Source organism: Silurus meridionalis, chromosome 24, assembly GCF_014805685.1.
Source record: "Silurus meridionalis isolate SWU-2019-XX chromosome 24, ASM1480568v1, whole genome shotgun sequence".
Taxonomy (NCBI): Eukaryota; Metazoa; Chordata; class Actinopteri; order Siluriformes; family Siluridae; genus Silurus; species Silurus meridionalis.
Genome location: NC_060907.1, coordinates 11,757,667 through 11,781,751, shown reverse-complemented (window position 1 = coordinate 11,781,751; position 24,085 = coordinate 11,757,667). Strand labels below are relative to the sequence as shown.

General features: G+C 35.7%; 1 protein-coding gene across 2 annotated transcripts in view; it reads left to right on the top strand.

Annotated features, from left to right (window-relative positions):
• LOC124378226 (VPS10 domain-containing receptor SorCS1) overlaps positions 1-24,085 on the top strand; it is a 208,057-nt gene that overhangs the window by 104,138 nt on the left and 79,834 nt on the right. For both annotated transcript variants that reach the window (XR_006924183.1, XM_046837783.1), the window contains exons 2-3: positions 11,470-11,537; positions 22,433-22,532. Coding sequence is in view for 1 of the 2 variants with exons in the window: in XM_046837783.1 (XP_046693739.1) it covers positions 11,470-11,537; positions 22,433-22,532 (168 nt within the window). In the remaining variant the exon portion in view is untranslated. The remainder of the gene's footprint in view (positions 1-11,469; positions 11,538-22,432; positions 22,533-24,085) is intronic.

Here is a 24,085-nt window from a genome sequence, read left to right as displayed (position 1 = left end):
AAAAAAGTATGTTTTAAGATGGGATTTAAAAACACCCAGGGATTCTGCATTCCTGATCTCTGAGGGCAGGGAATTCCACAGTTTAGGAGCCAAAGAAGAAAAAGCCGATAAGAGTGGGCTTTTGAAAAACATACTGTATAATAAAAAAAGTTTCGAAGATTGTAAAGACATTTTGGCAATAGTAAGCTGGAAAGACTTCATAGTGGGTTAAGGTTAAGGTTAAGGTTAGGATGAACTGTCATCAAAGTCAGGACTTACAGATAGGAGGAATATTGAACTTAGCATTTTTGAGGATGTAGCTTAGTTGGGGAGATAATAGAAAAATCTTCTGTTTACTGTTTTTGGTTCACATCTGGTTAAGGTCTGTATTTGAAGAGAAGTATTTTGAATATTGTTTTTTAAGCTTTTGCTGTTGTAGCCTATCCACATCAAGGTTTATTGTCTTGGGCTTTCTAAAATACTTTTCTGCATGTGTAATTGTAAAGAGTTTTCATTTTAGTTGAAGGAAGTCGGGATTATGGTCTCCGTCTTCTCTCTCATCAACATCCACCCACACCCAAACACTTTATTTTTCAATTAATAAGGTCGATAGAGAGTGACCATGCGTTCCATAAAAAAAAAAAAATAGTGTCAAGTGTGTTATCTCTGCCACACGGCTATGAGCTAAATGATGATTTATTACTTGAATAAATGCTGGTTTCAGAGACATCATTCATTTGGAACACCGGTTGCCAAACAGAGAGAAGCGTGTGCATGGGCATATGTATGCACACGCACGCACACACATTCTAAGTATTGTTTGCACTCTTTTCCTTTTCTCTCTTCTCGCAGACACACTTATTTGCTCTGAAATATGCAAACAACACATTTCCGTGTGCATTATTCAGAATGTGCCACTCTATCATTGTCTTTGTGTCAGGCAGCAGTGTGCAGCAGAATTAAACTTGAAAGACTCTGTGCAGATTCTCTGAAATGGAACTGTTAAAAACAGTAGGCAGTTGCTTATGAACAAATATTATAACAATAAATTTGCAACTTAAGGTTACACTTGCTTAGGAAAATGGCTACACTTACATCAATCAAAATCACAAATTTTACACACACACACACACACACACACACACACACACACACACACACACACACACACACATACACACACTCACTCAGGTAAGCATGTAGGTTGAGGAGGCTTTCCAATTCATCCCAAAAATGTTCAGTAGGGTTGAGATCACGGCTTCATAGCAGGTGATCCAAGATCTTCCTCTCTAACCTATGTAAACCATATCTTCATGTAGCTTTTATTGTTATCTCGGAACAGTTAATAATGTAAACTAGGACCTCTCTTGGTTCAAGTAAAGGGATGATTTTTTTATTATTATAAACATTGTACGTTACTACTGTAAACAACCTAACTATGAAAAAACACATTACGTAATAAACAAAAATGTGTTGAATAACCCAGAATATGCCTTATATTTTTAATTCTTCAAAGTAGCCACCGTTTGCTTTGATGACAGCTTTGCACACTTTTTGTATTCTCTCAGTCAGCCACAAGGGGTAGTCACTTGGAATGGTTTTTTAACAATCTTGAGGTGTTGAGTGCTTGTTGGCTGATTTTCCTTCACTTTCCAGTACAACTCCTCCCAAACCATCGTAAGTGGATTTTGTCATTACTCTCTTGAACAAATAGCTCTTACACAACCTTGAAGTGTGTTTGGAGTCATTGTCCTGTTGGAAAACAAATTATGGTCACACTGACTGCAAACAAAATAGAATGGCATGTCTCTGCAGAGTGCTGTAGAAGCCATGCTGGTTAAGTGTGCCCACAATATGACTAAATCACCAACAGTGTCACCAGCAAAGCACCCACACACCATCACACCTCCTTCTCCATGCTTCATAGAGGGAACCACACATCCCATTCAACCTCTACCTCTAACAAAGGCACAGCGATTAGAACCAAAAAAAAAATATTGACTGATGTGACCAAAGATTTTCCATTGACCCAATGTTTGATCCTTGTGTCCCCTTTTCTACTTAAAAAAAAAAAATGTAAGTAATGGTTTCTTTGCTGCAATTTGACCATAAAGGCCTGACTCATGTTGTCTCCTCCTATCAGAGGATGTTGAAATATGTCTGCCACTCCGAGAAGCATTTACAAACCCGATTTCAAAAAAGTTGGGACACTCTACAAATTGTGAATAAAAAAGGAATGCAATAATTTACAAATCTCAAACTTATAATATATATTCACAATAGAATATAGATAACATATCAAATGTTGAAAGTGAGACATTTTGAAATGTCATGCCAAATATTGGCTCATTTTGGATGAGAGATACACATTCCAAAAAAGTTGGGACAGGTAGCAATAAGAGGGCGGAAAAGTTAAATGTACATATAAGAAACAGCTGGAGGACCAATTTGCAACTTATTAGGTCAATTGGCAACATGATTGGGTATAAAAAGAGCCTCTCAGAGTGGCAGTGTCTCTCAGAAGTCAAGATCCGTAGAGGAACACCAATTCCCCCAATACTGCAGAATTAGTGGAGCAATATCAGAAATGAGTTTCTCAGAGAAGAATTGCAAAGAGTTTGAAGTTATCATCATCTACAGTGCATAATATCATCCAAAGATTCAGAGAATTTGGAACAATCTCTGTGAGTAAGGGTCAAGGCTGGAAAACCATAATGGATGACCGTGATCTTTGGGCCATTATCACATACAGGAATGTTACTGTAATGGAAACATGGACTCAGGAATACTTTCAGAAAATATTGTCGGTGAACACAATCCACCGTGCCATTTGCCATTGCTGGCTCTATAGGTCAAAAAAATGCCATATCTAAACATGATCCAGAAGCGCAGGCGTTTTTGTTTTTTTTTTGGGCCAAGGCTCATTTAAAATGGACTGTGTCAAAGTGGAAAACTGTTCTGTGGTCAGACGAATCAAAATTTGAAGTTCTTTTTGGAAAACTGGGACGCCATGTCATCTGGACTAAAGAGGATAAGGACAACCCAATTGTTATCAGCGCTTAGTTCACACACACACACACACACACACACACACACACACACACACATACATACATACATACATACATACATACACACACTCACTCAGGTAAGCATGTAGGTTTAAATGTGTTAAATAACCCAGAATATGCCTTATATTTTTAAAGTTGTTATCGGCGCTCAGTTCAGAAGCCTGCATCTCTGATGGTATGGGGTTGCATGAGTGCATGTGGCATGGGCAGCTTACACATCTATAAAGGCACCATCAATGCTGAAAGGTATATACAAGTTCTAGAACAACATATGCTCCCATCCAGACAACTTCTCTTTCAGGGAAGACCTTGCATTTTTCAACATGACAATGCCAGACCACATACTGCATCAATTACAACATCATGGCTGTGTAGAAGAAGGATCCGGGTACTGAAATGGCCAGCCTGCAGTCCAGCTCTTTCACCCATAAAAAACATTTGGCGCATCATAAAGAGGAAGATGCGATAAAGAAGATCTATGACAGTTGAGCAACTACAAGCCTGTATTAGGCAAAATGAGAAACATTCCTATTCCTAAACTTGAGCAACTTATCTCCTCAGTCCACAGATGTTTGCAGACTGTTATAAAAAGAAGAGGGGATGCCACACAGTGGTAAACATGGCCTTGTCCCAACTTTTTTGAGATGTGTTGATGCCATGGAATTTAAAAATCTACTTATTTTTTCCTTAAAATTATACATTTTCTCAATGTAAACAATTGATATGTCATCTATGTTGTATTGTAAATAAAATATTTAAATTTGAAACTTCCACATCATTGCATTCTGTTTTTATTAACAATTTGTTCAGTGACCCAACTTTTTTGGAATCAGATTTGTAAATAAATCAGCGGTTTCTGCGGGTGGTAATTCCAAAAACTTATCCTCTGCAGTATTGGTAGCTCTTGGTCTTCCTTTCCTGGGACGGTCCTGAAGAGAGCCTGTTTCATCATAATGTTTGATGGTTTTGGAGACTACACTTGGGGATGCATTTAAAATTCTTACGATTTTTCAGAATGATTGACCTTCATCTCTCAACTGAGAGATTTTTGCTGTAATATTCTTAATATATTTATTTTGTACTATAGGGCATTGACTCTGTACTTATCCTTCCATATGCACAAGCCAATTGATGGTTTAAAGCACATTAAGAAGGCAAGAAATGTCACAAATTAACTCTATAAGGCACACATGTGAACTGAAAACAATCCAGGTTACTACCTTGTGAATTTAATGAGAGGATACCACGAGATTGCCAAATTGCCATCAAAGCTAAATGTATCTACTTTGGACAATATAAAACAATAAACATATTTGTGGATATTAAACATTGTTTTTTGTTTGCTACATAATTCCATATGTGGTCTTTCATAGTTTGGATGGCTTCAGTATTAATGTACAATGATAAAAAAAACAAACATAAAAATCACTGAAGGGAAGATGTGTCCAAATATTTATATTCCCAGTATATCTCAGAAATGTGGTTTCCCTGGATAAGTAAGAAACACAACTTGTCATAGCTTGTCAACCATTGCACATAGTCACATTGGGATTGTGTGTTGCACCAAGGCGGTGATGTGTTTTCATATGTTCCGATGAAGATCAAGCTTGAAATCTGGGTACCCGACAGTCTGACATGTTTATCCCCATCAAACTGTGCCTAAAAGAAATTCACCCTAACTGGAAGACAACAGCTTTCCTTAATATTTAAGCTCAGGAACATAATGCCAGCTAATCGGCGAAGATTATTTACATTAAATAACCTGAACTAATCTCTTGAAAATCTTTTAACACTGTGAACCTATATGCTATTAAAACTAAATACAGATACTTACAGTGAACCTATATGCTTGCCTACCAAAACTAAATACAGATACTTACAATGCATATTTTCTAGTCCACGAGTCAGTGCATAATGTCATATGGAGGTGGGGTAACACTATGCATCAACAGATTTTTAGTAGAGATTTAATTGTTGAGAATTGTTCAGGGTAAAATTCTCAGCTTTATTTATGACCCTCCAATGCAAAAATTTGTTACACTTCGAATCATCTTGTAAACTTTTCAGTTTTCATAACTGAAGCATAAATAGCTCAATGTCAATTACTGATCATTTTAACAAGTAATAAAAGTGCTTTTTTTGTTAAAAAATAGAAACTCTGGCAATATTTTACATATTTATATAGTTCATAGTTCAAAATGTTTCTTGTGTCAAGGGAATATTTCGAGGGTTTATTTTCCAATGTTTTTTCTTCATTTTATTCTTCATCTTTTCTATTTGGGAGCAACTTGTGCATTTTCATAGTTAATTTTATAGTGTTGTTACAGATATATGGCTTATGAAGTATTTGTTACAGATAAATTTATTGCTCTGAAATGATTAATTCTGCATGTGAATATAAGTTTGCTCACAAAAATGGTTTGTACTTGTTTATTCAGCAGTCACATTTATAAAAAGCAACAGCATAAAACTGAGCATTCAGAACAGAGAGCGCTCCAGCAGTCCTGAAAGTGGAAGTCTTAACCCTCTTGAGAGCGAACTCCTGACCTTGGTGGTTAACCTAAACCACCAAACTATTCTTTATATGTAAGAGGTACACAGAAAGGCTGTAAAATTAGCTCCTGGCACAGAGGAAAAAAAGAAGAGAAAACAGAACCTTGAGCTTTACTGCCCTCTCATTTAACTGCCTAGTGTCATGCTGAAGCAAGCAGCTTATTAACTATTTTATGGTCATGGGTTTTGATTAACTTTGTCATACAGAAATAGTCTGTAAGAAATCATAATCACCTACTGATTTTCAGCTCTCTAACCTTTTGACTCTCGTGTTTAGCTTGGACTTGTACTTGTTAAATCGGTATGCTTTTCACCTTTCCTTTTTGATTTTTTGATACTGACGCTGCTTCACATTTACGGAATTGTTTGCTTCTTTTCATTAAATGTGCTGAAATGCAGCTGCATCTGTCTCAGAGTCCACTTACAGACATGAGCCGAAAAGAGATCAGTCGAGTTTATGTGGGGTAAAAGAGAAGCTGACAGATGGCTAATTCTGATTGGCACTTTTCTGTCAGTTGTTTCAAATGCATTCCGGCTCACTCACACTGCTTAGAAGAAAATGGCAGAAAACAGAAATTCAGAAAAAAGCTATTTCATGTATGTCTGTATGTGCTCTCTCTCTCTCTCTCTCTCTCTCTCTCTCTCTCTCTCTCTCTCTCTCTCTCTCTCTCTCTTTCTCTATCTATCTCTCTTTTTTCAAATTGAGCTACAGTTTCCCGTTTGTTGGACCACGCGGTCCAGCCTTTGCTCCCCACCTGCATCAATGAGCCTCGGCCGCCTATGATACTGTCACCGGTTCAACATTGTTTCCTCCTTAGTCCACTTTTGAGAGATATTGACCACTGCAGACCGCGAACAACCCACAAGAGCTGCAATTTTGGAGATGCTCTGACTCAGTCGTCTAGACATCACAATTTGTGGTTACGGCATTGGAATTTGGATCTGAAGGTCACAGGTTTAAATCCCACCACCACCAAGCTGCCACTGCCGGGCCCTTTAGCAAGGCCCTATAACCCTCCCCTGCTCAGTTGTAATTCGCTCTGGATAAGGGCATCTGCCAAATGCAATAAATGTAAATGTAATGTAAATGTAGACATCACAATTTGGCAAACTCGCTCAAATCCTTATGCTTGCCCATTTTTTCCCGCTTAAAACACGTCAACTTTGAAAACAAAATGTTCACTTGCTGCGTACTATATACCACCCACTAACAGGTGCCATGATAAAACGACAATCAGTGTTATTCACTCACTGGTCATAATGTTATAATGTCATAATGTTATGCCTGATTGCACTTGTAAATTCACAACAGAATCTAAAAGTAACATCACCTTGCAAATCATGAAAACGAGTTGACAGTTGCTTTAAAGTTACAGTTGCATGGTTTCAGTAATCAAATGCAGTGGAATATTACTGAGACTATAATTTTTTTTACTGCCGTAGACAGAAGGACCATTAAAAGTAGGGTTGATGCCATAATTTCTGCATAAACTTTTATATTCCTGACTTTTTAAAGTGCATCTCCCCCATGGCAGTGTTTTCCTTGGCTCAAATTAAAAAAAAAATGTTTATGCTGCCCTGGGTCTGTATGCATGCTTTTTACAACACTCACCTGAGAATCTTTTACACTCACTACATACTGTATGCACATCATAAGATATACCAATAGGAATTTGTAGAGTTAGTGGAGGCTCGGCAAAAAATGCTCTGGTTTCCAGCCACGAAGGATGGAAAGTTCAAGCCCCAGCATCATCAAGCTGCCATTGTTGGGTCGTTGAACAAGTCCCTTAACCTGCTTTGCTTTTTCATGGCTGACCCCGTGCGCTGTATGTGTAGTAAAAATATCACTGTAATTAAAAGGCTTTTAAGGCAGTTTCAGTTTTGCTAAAGGAATTTACTTTTAGGTAAAATTACTCCTTGTAAAAATCTGTTCATGTTCTATTAAAAATGTTAATATGAAAATGTTACTTTTACATGCATGAAAGTAAAGGATTGAATAAATAGCATGCCTGATCAAACTATTCAGTATGCGGTACCTTGTCATGCGCACTAGAGTGGGTCCATCCCAGTGGGTCCCACTTGTATGATTTGTATTTTCTTTACTTCAGATATGGTGTAATGGATTGCTGCATGCACATACAATGAGAGTTATGGATAAAGTAGCCTAGTACATAATTCTCTGACACACACACACAAACTGAAACAGACACGCACTTGCATTTGCGGTCACACATAAGCAGTCCTTCACTGTCTCACACACAAGCTTAAGTACACTAAGAGGCTTAAAGAAGCCCTCCATGCACCCTTACTCTTTATCATTCTCTCCTTTTTTTTTGTATTCCCACTCAGTTACTCATTTACACACAAAACACACATGAACACATACTTCTAGTCTTATTGAGGGTCCTAGTTAGCAAGAGCGCTGAAGCCAGTATGCTATGCCTGCAGCGGTATCAGCACACCCTGCTGCATCGTCATTAGCATGCACGACTCTCTTTTGGACATTTAAGGTTAGCGGCTCCCTAGACTCGTTCCCCTTTGCAGCAGTTTAGCTTACGGCATGTATGCAACGCACACACACTTCCTGACCGACTATGTCTCTCTCTAACTCTCTCCCACACATATAAAATTTCTTTTAGCAAAAACAGTCCATTTTTGCTGATCAAAACTATGCTACTTGTTTTTCCGGATTTTTTTTTCAATGCTGTCCATTTGTACACCTTACAAGCTGCTCCTAGGACTGGTGTTAAATCCAAAGAGTTGATTGTTATCAGAACTTGAGATTTTTCTTATATCTTCTCTTTAAAATGTCTCTGAAACAAAGCACAAAGTACCATCACTGATGCCATTTATGCTATAATTACAATTATGCAAAAATATGGTTTTTAATTGGCCTATTTTATAATATTTAGATCCTAAGATCATCTGGTGCCAGTTTGTCACACTAAGGATGTAGTGATTAATATTATCAACTAATATCTATAATCAACTTTATGTGCCAAAGAAATACACTATATGGATGGAAGTATTTGGACACATTGTCAATGGATAACATTACATTTTTTTTCACAAAGTGAGCTTCATGAAGATATGCTTTACATGAGTTGGAGTGGAAGGTCTTGAGTAGCCTGATAGAGTTCTGACCCTAACCCTAATAAATACCTTTGGGCTGCTTTGGAACGCTGACTGCACCACAAACCTCCCCTCTACAATCAGTACCTGACTTTAATGGCTGAATGAGCAAAAATCTCCACAAGCACACTCCAAAATCATCTGGATCATTCTCCCAGAAGAGTAGAGGTTATTATAACTTCAAATAGGGACTAAATGTGGAATGGGATGTTTAGGAGACCAGGTGTTCATAAACTTTTGTCTATATAACGTGCATAATGGCACTGTCTTTTTAAAGACAATACATCGTATACAAGTACCAGTGAAACTAAAAATATTTGTATGAACATTTGGTCCTTTTTAAACATTTTATTTTGGTAAAATGTAAGGCAATTTAAAAAATTGTCATCATGCTATGCGCATTGAGCTCCCTGTCTAGCAACAGATGCTAGTTTTTAAATGACAAAATTTTTCTTTTCATGATGAAAAAGTTAAAACAACAGACATCTGTTGTTCTAACACAGTGGATTGAATAAAGCCTCTAATTTTGAAATGCATCTAATATTAAAGTTAATTAAAAAGGAAAAAAAAAAGTGAAATTCCTGTTTTCCCCCTTAGATCATTAGGAAACAGCGTCCCTTACTATCTACTTCTCATATCTACTGTAGCTTTCTTTCCATTAAAATGAACAGGAGGTGTGTTCTGAGCCGTGGACAGGTGGCAGATGTCAGTGCATAATGAGTGCGATAACAAGCATTATGTGGAAATGTGATTTCACTGCCCAGGTGCATGTGTTTCTACCTTGTAGTTGTTGACACGCTGCTGCCTGTGGATTCTCTAGTTGTATTTTTTTTCACACCACTCACCTGAAGATCACCTTCACATGTACGTACAGTACAATGCTGCACATGCTAAAAAAAATTAAATAATAAATAAAAGAAAAAAACGAAACATGCAAAATTCCATTACCATCCACATTTAATGTAATTTCAATATTTTTCCCTTTGCATATGTTCAGGCCTTCCACCAAGTAAAGTAAATAGATCAGAAGTTATTTTTTCTTCATGTGTACTACTCCTTTTCACTCCAGGCAAACTACAGCATTTTCTCTCTCTTACATTTCCCCAAGGAGCAAGAGTGACCTAGTTAGGAAAAAGTCTGTGCAACCAAAGTGTGCTGTAAAGAATATTTGCGCAGTAGTACCCAGATTCAGGACAGTAGGAAATAAATGTCATGATTAACTTATCAGGCAGGAAGGTGACGAGTTGGTGGCTCTTTCTGAAGAGTTTCACAACAATATACTCTTGTGCATATGATGCTTTGATGTTAGGAATAGTGTGGGTTGTAAAGGGAAAAAAAATAAGGATTTGATGGTTTTCATATAAAGTGCATATAGAAAACCCCAGAAGCAGTAGAACTTTTCATGAAAATATGTCAAAATAAATTTGCAACATTGATGATATTTTAAGAAATATATGAATAGGGTGTCTACATTTCTTTATTTAATTTTTTTTTTGTTCAAATAAACGTACATACCTGTTTTAAAAATGAGCTACAAACAACATACAACTGATATTTTATGCTAGATTCCCTGATGTGAGTAACATCAATGAGCCTGTAATGTTTAACAAGGTTGGAGATGGATCTTGCATGAGTCCTCTAAATAGATTTCCATATCAAGCCTGTTTTTATGTTGCAGTGCATTCATCTGTATCTGTTTAAGATCCTAGTTAAAACGATATTTCAAGACCGAGTGGTTGAATGTTTCTAGGATTTATATGGAATTATCAATGTAACCAGCAGATTAAATTAAACTGATTACATTTTAAAATTGATCCAATCAGAGTCAGAGTCACGTAAGTCTTGATTTGTATGTATGTTTGGGGTCTATATTTGGTCTGCAAATCCACCGAAGGACAATTTGCAACCTTCTAGTGAAGGCAATCAAATTTTTAGGGTGAAATAAGTAAACTGGACAGAATTCATTCTGCAATTAATTGTCATTGGTTTTGCCAGACATGTTGACAATGTTTTTTTTTTATTTTATTTTATTTTTTTTTTATAATATTAATGTTAAAAATAATTTTTATTTTTAAGAGCTTTAGGGACAATCTTTAAGCTAACACAATTGTTTAATGATAACAATCTGTTTGCTTTCACAGTATTGTTGCAGAACTATCTTAAACATAGTCAGATATATCCAGGATTTCCTATTAGAAGATTAGATTAAACTCAAAGATTATTAAACTAATTTCTAGACTTTTTTTTACTAGTTTTAAACTTTAAAAAAGTTGTTATAATTTGATTTCTAAAACAAGCTAAATTATCTGGTAATAGAATAATAAAATATTATTACCTTTAAAAAAAAATATAAAATAAAAATAGTATAATATCTTTTTTGCCATTTTTATTAATAAATCATTAATGAAACTGTATATGTGCATGTGTAAGGCAGAAAGAAAGAAAGAAAGAAAGAAAGAAAGAAAGAAAGAAAGAAAGAAAGAAAGAAAGAAAGAAAGTGCTATCTATTTATTTTGACATACAGTATTGTTTTCTCTATTACCTGACTGATTGTACTGAGTGAATTACTCGTTTTAGCAGATGTATTTCAGTACCTTCCCTGGAGTTATTATGAGATTAGCATGTACAAACAAATCATCTTTCACCTTCAAGTTATGCAAATATATTAATCACACATTACCATGAGCCATGAGGCTTGAATAATGAAATAACCACATGGTGCTTATTTTCTCAGGTAATTCTCATGCTGACCAAGCTGTACGACTTCAACCTTGGCAGTGTCACTGAGAGCTCCCTGTGGAGGTAAGTTTATAAAAAAAAAAATCCTGTAATAAAAGTAATTTTGGTGAACACATGTTCTGCGTTTTAAGACCTTCAGATATTCTTTGTGGAAAAAACTGTTTCCTGATGTTTCTGTACTACAGCAAGTTTGTTTGAAATGAATCAATAATGATGGGGTTAAAGTACAAGCTGTCACTGTAATGTGAGGATATACAAAAGGTATCAAAAGGTTTTTAGACTAATGATGGTAACTGCAAGTTCGAACAAATATCAAACGTGAAATTCTGTGTGAAACTGGAACACAGAAATGTTAAACATGACATACGTTTGACATACGCGATGCTGCAATGAGTTGATAGGTGTTTTGAATGGCACGCATACTTCAAGAGCGGAAGAACATCCTACAACCTACTCACCAGATTTGGCTCCTGCTGACTTGGCCCTCTTCCCAAAGATGAAGATCCCGCTCAAAGGTCGACATCATTTCAGAGATTCAGTGTGAATCGCAGAAGGTGCTTGACAAGCTTAAAAAAACAAAAAAACATCCAGGACAGATTCCAGAAGTGGCAAGACCGCTGGGAGCGCTGTATTGCTGTGCAAAGGGACCATTTTGAAGGTGATAGTATGTAACTGTAGATAAATAAAGTGTTTCTTGTAAACAAAACGAGTCTCAAAAGTGTTTGATATTACATCATATGCAACATTTCAAACTTTCAAATATACACTATATGGACAAATGTATAGGGACACCTGACCTTTCCTGCTATATGTGGTTCTTCTTCAAACTGTTACCACAAATCTGGAGGCACACAATTGTAAAGGAAGTCCTTGAATGCACTATGATAAAATTTAGCATTTTCTTGAACTTGGAGACACAAACATGTTCCAGCATTGCAATGCCCCTGTGCACAAAGTGAGCTCATTGAAGATCTGGTTTACATGGTTTGGAGTGGAAGATCTTGCGTGACCTACTATAGAGCCCTGATCTCATCCCTACTGAACACCTTTGGAATTAATTGGAATGCTGACTGCACCTCAGGTCTCCTCACCTCACCTACATCAGTACCCGACTTTACTAACTCCCTTGTGCCTGATGAACACAAATGTCCACAAAAACACTCCAAAATCTAGTGGAACATTTTCCCAGAAGAGTGGAGTGAATTATAAAAGCAAATGTGGACTAAATGTGGAATGCAATGCTCGAAAAGCACATACCGTACTTATGACCATGTGTCTGCAAACTTGACAATATAATGTATGATAATAATTTGGCATCACATGGTGACTTGGCACCACTTTCAAAAGTGATAAATAATGTAAGAATGGTAAAGATGCTAACAATGTATTTCATAGTAACATAACACAATTTGGCACAATGTTTCAGCAAAATATCTATATTTTTGTTATTTTTTTGTGTGAAAAGGGGCTTCTGTCTAGCTATACTTCCCCATAGTCCAAACATGTGACAAATCTGAGCAATGTTGTCAAATGCAGTGAGTGACCAATATGTGCCAGGCATTCCTGCAGCTCCTTTAATACCGCTATAGGTCTCATGGCTGTTTTTCTAATTAAATATTCTCTGTTCCTTTTAAAATTTTCACTTCCTGTTCAGGGGTGACCAATGCAGTCCAATTATTGATAAGGGTCTTCACGGTACTTTACGGCACATCTGATGTTTTAGAATGTTTTGTACCCTTGTTCTGATTAGTGCATTTTTACAATGAGATCTCAAACATGCTTTGTGTGCTCTTTATACCAATAAGATGTCAAAAACTATAGAAACAGTTGGTCTTTATTTGTGGTTTATTAGAATCACTTTATTATCGATTACAGCTGTATGAGAATTCTTTTATACATGAGTTTAAATGTGATTGGTTCATTCTCAGCACAAAGACACAATTATTTTTTTCTTTAAATGTTTGAAGTTGCCATATTAAAGGTTATTAAAGTTTTTTTATTTCACTAAAACCTGCCATTTTAACATCAGTAAATTTTTTTATATATATATCCACAGTAATACAGTTACATTGCTCTTGTTCAGTAAAATCAGTATGCATAATTACAGTGGTGGAATCCACAATCGATTCCTAAGTTATTATATTTCATATTGACTGGCCAGTTGAATTGAATTACTTTAAGCTAAAACTCAATAACTCAAAAACAAGTAGCTTATAAATAATGTCAGCTTGGACCCATGGCTCCAATAAATAGCTGAAATATCAGTGTTTGCATTACCTTTATATCAGGAATAGTTTACCTACAGTATAGCTCAGCCAAAAACCCTTTTAAATGTAAAACACGTTTGTTTGTCCGAACATAATAGAACATAATGAGAAGTTATTGTCTATAATAGACTAATCACCTTAGGACTAATTTAAGGTGAAAATATTTGTTGTTAGTGGTACATATATGGTATTCCTACTGTAACTAAACTTCCTTTCAACTCCCATTAAAGGTCGCCACAGCGGATTATCCGCATGTTTGATTATGCCACATGTTTTTACGCTGGATGCCCTTAACGCAACCCTCCCCATTTATCCGGGCTTGGGACCGGCACTAAGGCTTGTGCAACCCTAATAGCTGGGGTTGGTTCCCTGACCGGGGATCGAATCCGGGTCGCAGCGTTAAGAGTGCCACATCCTAACCACTAGACCACCAGGGTATTCCTACTGTAATTATCAACTTTAAAATGAAATCCCAATGAGCTACCTCATCATTAGAAACCAGAGCCGACACACAAATAACACACAGTGATGATCCATATCATTGAAGCATAATGAATTGTCCTTGTAATCTGCTTATTCCGGATTGGACATATCACAGGCTTCAAAGATTTACAAAATGTGTCTCTTTTGCACCTATTTCTGATGGACTTTAAAGCAATCCTTTCAGTCTATTACTTCTCTGATTCTGGCTTATTGACCATGATACAGTAATTTAAGAGTCACATAAAATGTCACACGCATTATTTCGTTGGCCCTGGGAATAGCTGTGAACATCTACAGGTCTGAAAGTGATACAGTAATTCACCACAGGAAAATTCTGATTGTCTGTGGAATCATAGGCTTTTAATGTGAGCATATGCCATTAGCTTTTTGCAGCTTGGTGCTTTGATTCCACTCCTCTTGGCAAATCATTTCATCAAGGTTAAGAGGGTCATACTGATACATTCGCAAATTCTAAATCCTCTGTATAGTTTAAATGAGATTTTTTGGTTACTTGGTGTACATATTGGTTTGTTGTCTTTTTTTATTATTATTAATCTTCTCTGCAATTTAAGCCTCTTGAATCACTGAAAACATTTAATTATCCATTAATACTTTCTTTCATATTTTTTTTTCCAATGATTTATCAACCCTATGTACCACTTAGAGCATTTCCATTTGACAATGCCTCCACCTTTTCCTTCAATGTGGGTATGTTATTCTGGGGATCAAACACAGCCTTTCAGTTTCCTTTTTTTTTTTTTTGCTTCATATGACCAGTATTCTGTTTCAAAAGAGTTCTGATTTGTTTTTTAGGCATGCATGGCTGTGTTTGGTTGTACTCCCAGGAATGTTTGAAGTCAGTGGCTCTATAGCTTTTTTGACTCATTTGTTGTGTTTAAAATGGGAATTGGTAGCTCAGTGTTGGTCTTTTGTTCAAAATGGGTCAGTGTCAATCGCAAGACTGGCAAGCTACTACTGGGCTTTTGAGCCACTACTAAGACGCTCAATATAAATATTATTGTGAGTAACCTTGTATAAGGGTATTCTTTAAATCTTTTAAATATATGTATATATATAATCTGGCCAAGTTTCAGAGTTGATTAATAAAACGATAATAGTAATAGTAATCGACATTTTCTGAATTAAACAGACATGAGTTTGCTATACAATTGTATATTTAATGATCCACATTCGCTTGTTTTAAACATGTTTTAATGTAAATTTTATATTGCTCTTAAGGTTATAAATGGCACTTAAAAAACCAGCAAACAAACAACTGAAAATAAACAAAGCGTACTGAATATGAGAAGGTAATGAAGGTATCATATCTTTGGAGCATACAATCAGGCTGATTTGGCACTTAGCTATTGAGGTTTTCAGTAAGGCAGATCTCATAATCTTAAAACTCAATTTGGAGCACAGCCTGCACAGCGTCTATGCAGATTCTAAGCTATTAAAAACTAATGAAGGTTCTGGAGTCTATTCTAAAAGATTCAAGCCACTATTTTATTGAGGGGGAAAAGAAACATGCTTTCGCCTCTTAAAAGTTCAAATAAGGTTCATTTTTTAAATCTAAGCAATGGCACACATGGAACAGAATATTTATCTATGAGAGGCACAATGTACAACTGTGTTCCCTTCATCCATTACACAGTTAGCCATCATTCTCTAGCCAATTTATTAAGAACACCGTATTAATATTGGGCAGGAAAACATTTTGCCAGAAAAGCCTTAATACTTCATGCCATGGATTACACATTGTATTTCTTTGATATAATAGATCTGGTGACTGGAGAGGTCAAATGGAGTGGCAAAGAGTCTCAGAAGAGAATATAAAAAGTTTAGCAATGCTACTCAGATATGCTGTAGCATTTAAACAATGCTCTTCTGGTATTGACAGTTCCAATATTTGCTAAGAAAACATTTCATATACCATCACCAACAGCTTGAACTGTTAACACAAGGCATTTTGTGCCATTTACATTTTTACGTTTACTGCATATGGCACACTCCCTTTTCCAGAGCGACTTACAATTATCTCTTATACAACTGAGCAGTTGATAGTTAAGGGCCTTGCTCCAGGACCCAGCAGTGGCAGCTTGGTAGTGCTGGGAGTTGAACTCATGACCTTCTGATCAGAAGTTACGGATTCATTCTGCTGACACCAATTTCTGACCTTGCCATCTGCATGTCTCAGCTGAAATTCATCACTTACTGTGTCTACTGCTCCCTCAGTATGCTGTTCTTGGCTGTCCTCTTCTGCTTTTGTAGCTCAAAAATTGCTGTGTTGAACACTGTGTTATGATTTTTCTGTTCAACATTGTTGTAAAGAATGGTTATTTCAGTTACCGTACACTTAAAACACATGTCATCTGTCTCCTTATTTGTTGCCAAAAATGATTAAGTCACCCACAACTATGACATCCACAGCGTTTCACCACCTGAAGACCTGCAATGATTAAATTACTGCATGTGAGAACGTAGCTTTAGTTTGTGTGTGTGTGTGTGTGTGTGTGTGTGTGTGTGTGTGTGTGTGTGTGTGTGTGTGTTTGTTGTGGTTATTTTTTTTAGAATTTTTACTACATTTGCAAGTTTGCAACTAAAAGCGAGCTGCTCCTCCAGCAAACCTCTAAACAAAACTCACCTTCTCAGCTTGGGTGCAGTAACATATTTTCCACAGGAAAAAAAAATGTAGTAATTCAAGTTAAACGGCTATAGATTCGGCTACTAAAGCGAATCCTCATTACAGGTGAATAAAATTGGTGACTAAATCTTGCGAAAGCGAAGCTTTTCCCCAAGCATCATTTATTAGCTTTCACTCAAGATATCCCTTTTTTTGCCTTTTTCCCTCAGCAACTGTGTGCCAATGGCAGAGGCATAACACAGGTCCAACCGCACAACATTAAATCACACATCTTTTGAAATAGTCCATGAGTAGCTGATCGATACAAAGATGATGTAATTTTCCAATAGTCCTGTTTGACCCCTGCGAAGGTCCAGAGCAACAGTCATGAATCACCTCCTGCCATCTGGATCCAGAGAGAAAAGTGGTGTATTTCATCTGCTCTGTTACCATTTCATTATAAATCTCGGCAGGAAAAGAACCCTCCAGAGTCAGGCTATTTATTGTCAGCCGCTGGAAGAGGTTTTATGCTGCTTTATGCTGATCTCAGAGCAGCCTCTTTATGAGTTCTTGTTATAGTTAAAGCTCAAGTTAAAGTAAGGCTTTAAGACACTATAAAAGTTGTAGCCTGAACATTTTAGGTTGTGGTTTATCCTGATCACAGGAAAATGACAACTGTTACAATAAATTGCAGTGGATGGTGTAGTGCTTCCAGCATGCACATTCGAAAGAACTAAAGCCTCTTACTGTATATCAGGGCTCTTTATTTAAGCTGTGCATTTGATTGCTTGCACTGAACAGACATTTTGATTAAGTCTGAATGAGAGATGCCTTATCTTATCCACAAATTAGACTATCTTAGGCAGGCACTTGATTATTTAGGCCTTGTTCAGAATTTATTTGAAGTGGCAACTGGAGAAAAATGAAAAATTGTTAAACCTTTGAGAAGTTCGAATTGGCACGTTTCAAAGGAACACAGATTTCACATTAGTACTAAGATGAATTATTAAAAAATGTGCAGCCCCACATCAAACTTCTTGAGAACTTGCCTACATTGGATGTGAAAAGAAAGCTGATCTTGAAAATGTCCTGTGTTGTAAGGGTACTTTACACACACACACAAAAAAAAATTAATAAAAAAATAACCAAATAACCAAATGTTTGCTGCTTATTTAAAAATCAGCTAAGAATTGAATTGGAGCCTGGGAGCACTTTAACTATAAAATAAACCCTTTGGGCCCTGTCAGTACACATTTCACTAACACAATTCAATTATTACAGTAAAGAAGATTATTTATAGACTAACTAGTTTTGAGTTATTGTGGTTTGGATTCAATTCAGCTCTACAGGCGAACAGGATAATAACTCTAAAAGCTAAGTAGTAAATGTAATAAATTGAATTATTGTGGGTTGTGATGTCCACCACTGTAATGTTTTTTTTTGTTTTTATTTATTTCTTAATTCACAGACCGCCTAGCTAAACTTTATTGATGCATCTAAAATGTCCACCTTAACAATCACTGCTATAAGAGACAGAGTTCATGGGTGATGGGGTTAGGTAGTAAAAACTGAGTAATTTAAAGCTACATTAAATAATTGCAAATAATTTTATACAGTTTTAACAAAACAATCTAAAAGTCAGGTGTTTCATAGGATTTTGTTGTTTTTCTTTATTTTACCTTCAGTAAAAAAGTTTTTAAAAATGGCAATGCTAACAAATACTGTATCACTGCAAAAAAAATGAAAAAGAAAACAAAGTCAGTGAGCAATTCTTTCAATTAGGATCTTTTACCTTATATGTTCCCAGTGGTAAAAAATGGTCTGTCATTCATATTTTTAGCTAATTTGCTGCTTCCTAAAATTTGGTTATGTTGGATCATTTCTGGTTTACCCTAGTGTCAACCCCACTGCCATATAGCAAGTTATAGAAAACTAAATGGAAAACAGAACCTACAGCGTACATTACATTGTTTGATTACTGCATTGTTTAATCCCATAACAGAAACAGCAAAAAAGATAGATCATTCTTCTAACATATAGGAACTGGGAAAGCCTTAATGGTTTTATGAGAATCATCCGACAGCAAGTTTACTGTTCATAAATGAATTTGCACAGAAGTTTTTCAAAAAACTACACTTGGGGAAGTTTTTTTAATTGAGAAATTCTCTGTTTTGCTTAGAGAACTCTGTAAGATTCTATGTAGAACCCTACTACAGAGGGTTTCATATTGGCAAAACGTAGAACACTTTTAGCAAGGTAGAATGCGCAACAATCATATTTTTTTGTGGCTCTTTTGTGTTTTTCTTTTCCTCAGAAAATAGTTAAATGTTTGAAAGGTTTAATGAAATTTAAAAAATTTAAGTGCATGAAACTAGGTTTAGAAGTTAACAGTACACCACACCACAGAAAAATTCATCCAATAGAGGTTTCTGGCTCATCATCCTGAGAAAGCCTGTAAATGTTCTACATAATGTTGGAAAAACAGGTAAAGAAACACAATTGAAACAGTAAGAGAAACTCTGTAGAAAGCTAAAACATTTAACCAACCTAAAGAACTGCAGTGGAATTATTTAATGAGATCAAAAAGCCAGAAACAGCCCAAAGAATCAAACCAAATATAGATTTTTCCTCTAAAAAAATGTTTTGACAGGTCATTGCCAGGGAGTCTCATAACCCAGACATTCCTCTAATCCACTAGCGACCTCAGAATTGTGCCGAGAGAAAGAAGATTGAAAAATTGACCCATACTGAAGCTGTTTATCCCTATCTCACTGGTAAACACTGTGAACACTTTTGAGTGTAGAAATTGTGGAGGCGTAGAAAGCCGTGTGGAGGTACAATGCCTTGGCCTTAGCAAACAAGGTCAAATGCTGTTCTGAGGCTGTTTTTGCAATTTGTGTACATGATTGTCATCCTGTGATATCTTCATAGAGCTGGAATTTAGAAAAGTACTACTGTCATCAGTTTTGAGGACACAGGGGCCAGTGTCTGGGTCACTCAATCTATACATAATTGAGCCTTTAAAAGACAGAGGAAATATTTTTGTCGGAAATCCATGTTTTTTTTTTCTTTTTACAGATAAAAATGTGTGTGAAGGTAATACCAAGTAATGCTAGTAATGCGAAGATGTTCTTAGACACAGCACACGCAGGTATCGGATCAATAGTATAAAGAATCTTGCTTCTAGAAGAGTGTAATATCTAGAAGATGGGTATTTTGAAAAGCATTAAAGGTTCTATATTGAATCCTGTGACATACAACCATTTGAGTTGCAAAATGTATAATAAGGTAAATTTTTTATATTATCCTAGATCAGGAAGTTATATTCAGTAAGGGCCTGAATAAGTGTCAATTTTTATTTTAACCAAGCAGAAGCTACACCTACAATCCAAGATCAACTACATTTTGCACCCCTTTGCTAGTATTAATTATAATATTGAATCAACACACTTTGTTTGGCTTGAAAAAGAGCACAGGGTGGCTAAGGCAATGTTTTGGAGTTTGGGTGACAAAAATCGGATGGTGTTGGCGTAAATTAAATTTGAGTTTGAATAATTTATTTATCTAATTTAGAAGACAAATAGCCTTTAATTGTCACATATTCATTACTGCACATTGAACTTTTTTTCTTCGCATATTCCAGCTTGCTCAGAAGCTGGGGTCAGAGTGCAGGGTCAGCCATGATACAGTGCCCCTTAAGCACGGAGAGGTTAAGGACCTTGCTCAAGGTCCTAAAAGTGGCAACTTGGCAATACCGAGGCTCCGATCAGTAACCCAGCACCTTAACCACTGAGCTACCACTCCCCTTCTGTAAATGCTATTCAATTTTTTCCCCAAAATGACATGTAATGGTTTTTATTTAATTATATTTGTATGTGTTCTAACCAAACCTTGGTGTCTTTATGATTAGATTTAGGTTAAGGGAGCCATTTAAAAAATTTGGCATCAATGATGTTACAGTAGATACAGTAAGTGAGTAAGGCACCCGCCTTTGGTGGAACTAAAGATGTGTACAAAAGATGAACTGTGTATATAATTTACTCTGCATGTTGCTGATAATGTAGTTGACTTTATCATTGCGGAATATTTTTTTCATTACAGTAGCATCCCCTTATTGGTATATACATACAGTGCATTACAAGAATGCATAAGAAACACAGAACAGATTCCATGACCATTTTACATTTAAACTATTATCTATATCTTATATGGTCTGATAAACTCTGTGTATCATGCACTACATGTTTTGTTCTTGAGTATATACATTAGTAACTAAAATCTCACAGCAATCTTAATGATAGAACCAATTATTTAATTGAGCAATGCTCAGCCTGCACAAGAGCAGCTTAGCATGCAAAATTGGAAGTTTGAAGCATTACACAATTGCAATACAAATACTTGAGGACACAGACACCCATGATTCAATTTCAGTGATTTATATATATAAGGAGAAAGTATTCCATCCCAGTCATCCGGTCCGGAGAGTATGGTCAGTTCTGGTTCCTTCACGCATTGCCATGGCTTGTTGTTTTCAGGCTATGTGCACATTAATCTTGATCAGGTTCAAAACTGCATTGTCATTTTAAAATGTTCTTTGTTTGCACTGGCATTTTTAAGTGTCTTTCCAAAAATTGCTTGTTCACACTGAAACATCTGAAAACATTTGTGCTTTGTTTGCCTGTGTCATTTCTGTTAGGTGTTTATTTATTTTTGTCTCTTTGTTTTGTTGCAGTTGTAAGTGAATGTTCTGTCCCCTGTGAAAAAAATGCAATATGAAAGTTTGTACAATGTGGGACACTAAAACTGCAGTACAACATCACCCACCATCTTTTTTGTTTTGAGTTTCTCAGTCCATTTTACAAATTAAAAAATGGTAATTACAAATGTATTCACTTGAAAAAAGCTCAACTGTTAAATGGAAAAAAACGTGTCAATGTGCACATTAATAGATTTGGTCAAATGGTTTGGACAAATTAATGCGGATAATCTTTAAAGGAGTTATGGTCTAAATTTTTGCATAGATATACATTGTTGCTTTATTGTTGGACATTTCACAAAGAAAACGATTATCAAAAAAAAAAAAAAAAAATGGTGGCTGATGGAATTGTATACTATCCAAGGGTCAGCAATATAATTTTTTTTTTTATGTTTAGATCTATTGTAAAACAAAGTGAAAAAGAGGCCAAAAGTAACAAATGCATGTCTCCATCTATCTCTCCCTTCTTACATTTTTTTTCTTAAATACCAGGTTTACTTGTGCAAAGTCTAATGTAAGGCATCACCATTGTTCATTGTCAAATAAACATTATAACAATATTGAATCTACACTCTCTGGTCAGCAGCACTTGAGACATAATAAATAACAGCTTGGAATAAATGCTACCCATGAATGGGTAATAAACCCATCCATATTTCTAGGTACATCTGTAATTAAGAATTCCATTAAAAATGTTTTTGATGACTGAAAAATGCACTGAATGATTTCATTATCATGCATGAACCTCAGCTAGTTAAAGGCACTGTCAAATTTAAATTGTGACAAGTAATTCATCGAGTCTTTACCGTGTTCTCTCATTAATTTTCAGGTCAACTGACTATGGAACCACTTACGAGAAGCTTAATGAGAAAGTCGGGGTGAAAACCATACTTAGTTACTTGTATGTCAGCCCGAATAACAAGCGAAAGGTAAGTCTTGCACATAACATCCTCAGCATAAATATTTAACTATATGATTATTAAAATGTAGTGAGGACACTTTGTGTGGAAGAAGGCTGCCTTTTAGCTTGAATGTATATTAGCTTATATAGTCCTTTTTTTATATTCATCACCCGTGTAGTCCTTGCATCTACTTATATTTTTTATGATATGGTCAATGCACTGAATGAGCTCATAAATGCAGTACATCCAATAGAGCCTGCAATAGAAGAAAAAATTTCATCAAGAGATTTGGTATCATTCAATGCAAAACAAGCTTTATTCATATTGATAAGCCTGTAGTCTCTGTCTCGCAGGGCCTCTGAGTTATGAACTGCGTGGAAAGAGAGTTGTAAATTTGCAGTGTTTTAATCAAAGCTGAGACAAGAGGGTTCAAATTTACGGCCCAGAGGCTCCTGCGGCTCATCGAGTGACGGCACAAGCCATTAGTCTCGCTCCTCCCTTGTCCTCTTATCCCTCCTCAAATCCCCTTTTCTCAGTCACAAAGGGCTCGTTTCCCTCTCATTAATTATAGCCTTGTAATGAAGACAGAATGTGTCCCTGGCATTTACTGTAGGACTTGCTTGGTATAACTGCCCCTTGAGTTGCCATTTTTAAACATTTATTAAGTGGTAAGCCAATAGTTATCATTGCTTTAAATACTGCGAAATTAAATTATTAATTATCAACACATCATTATTTGATTTCTTTACGCATATTTATGTTTGAATCTTTATTTAGTAGCCCGGTCTCTCTATAAATAAATAGGTTGTAAATCTAGCATATGCTATATGTTTGCCATCTACTTAATCTTTCATGTTTAATCATGACTTTTTGCATTGTTTATATATTATTGTTTATAATCGTTACCGAAATGTAAATTATGTTGGGCCTATGAGGTTTAGAAATTGACTACAAAAATGCCTATAAATGAAAATAAGAATAGTGATGTGTGGGAATGTAGTTTATTTGTAGTTTAAAAGTAGCAATGGTTTAGTAGAATAATCTTTCTTGCTTTATATATTCATGCGGAATGTAATTACTTTGCCGATTTGTACTATCTTGCACATATTTATTTAATTATTTTCTTATAGTTTTTAATGTAATCAGGTAGATATTATTATAATATTAATTAATTATTTTATATTTGGGTATGGAGGCGGATGATCTGCTGTGGCGACCCCTAATAGGAGAAGCCGAAAGAAGAAGAAGAATTAATTATTTTATAATAATAATATAATTATCCATCCATATATATATATATATATATATATATATATATATATATATATATATATATATATATATATATATATATATATATCCATAAGATTAATTATCGAAAGGCTGCTTTACTTTTACTATTTAAGACTGTTTCATATCATTATTTAATCCTTCCCACTGAGAGGTTCATTCCAGCTCAAAACAGACAATCCAGAGGCTACTATAACTGGAGTTGAATTTTGTGGAATAATCTTTTAGCTATAGCTGTGGACATCACATCCACCACTTATCGTCATGGTATAAGGAGCTCAGAAATGTTG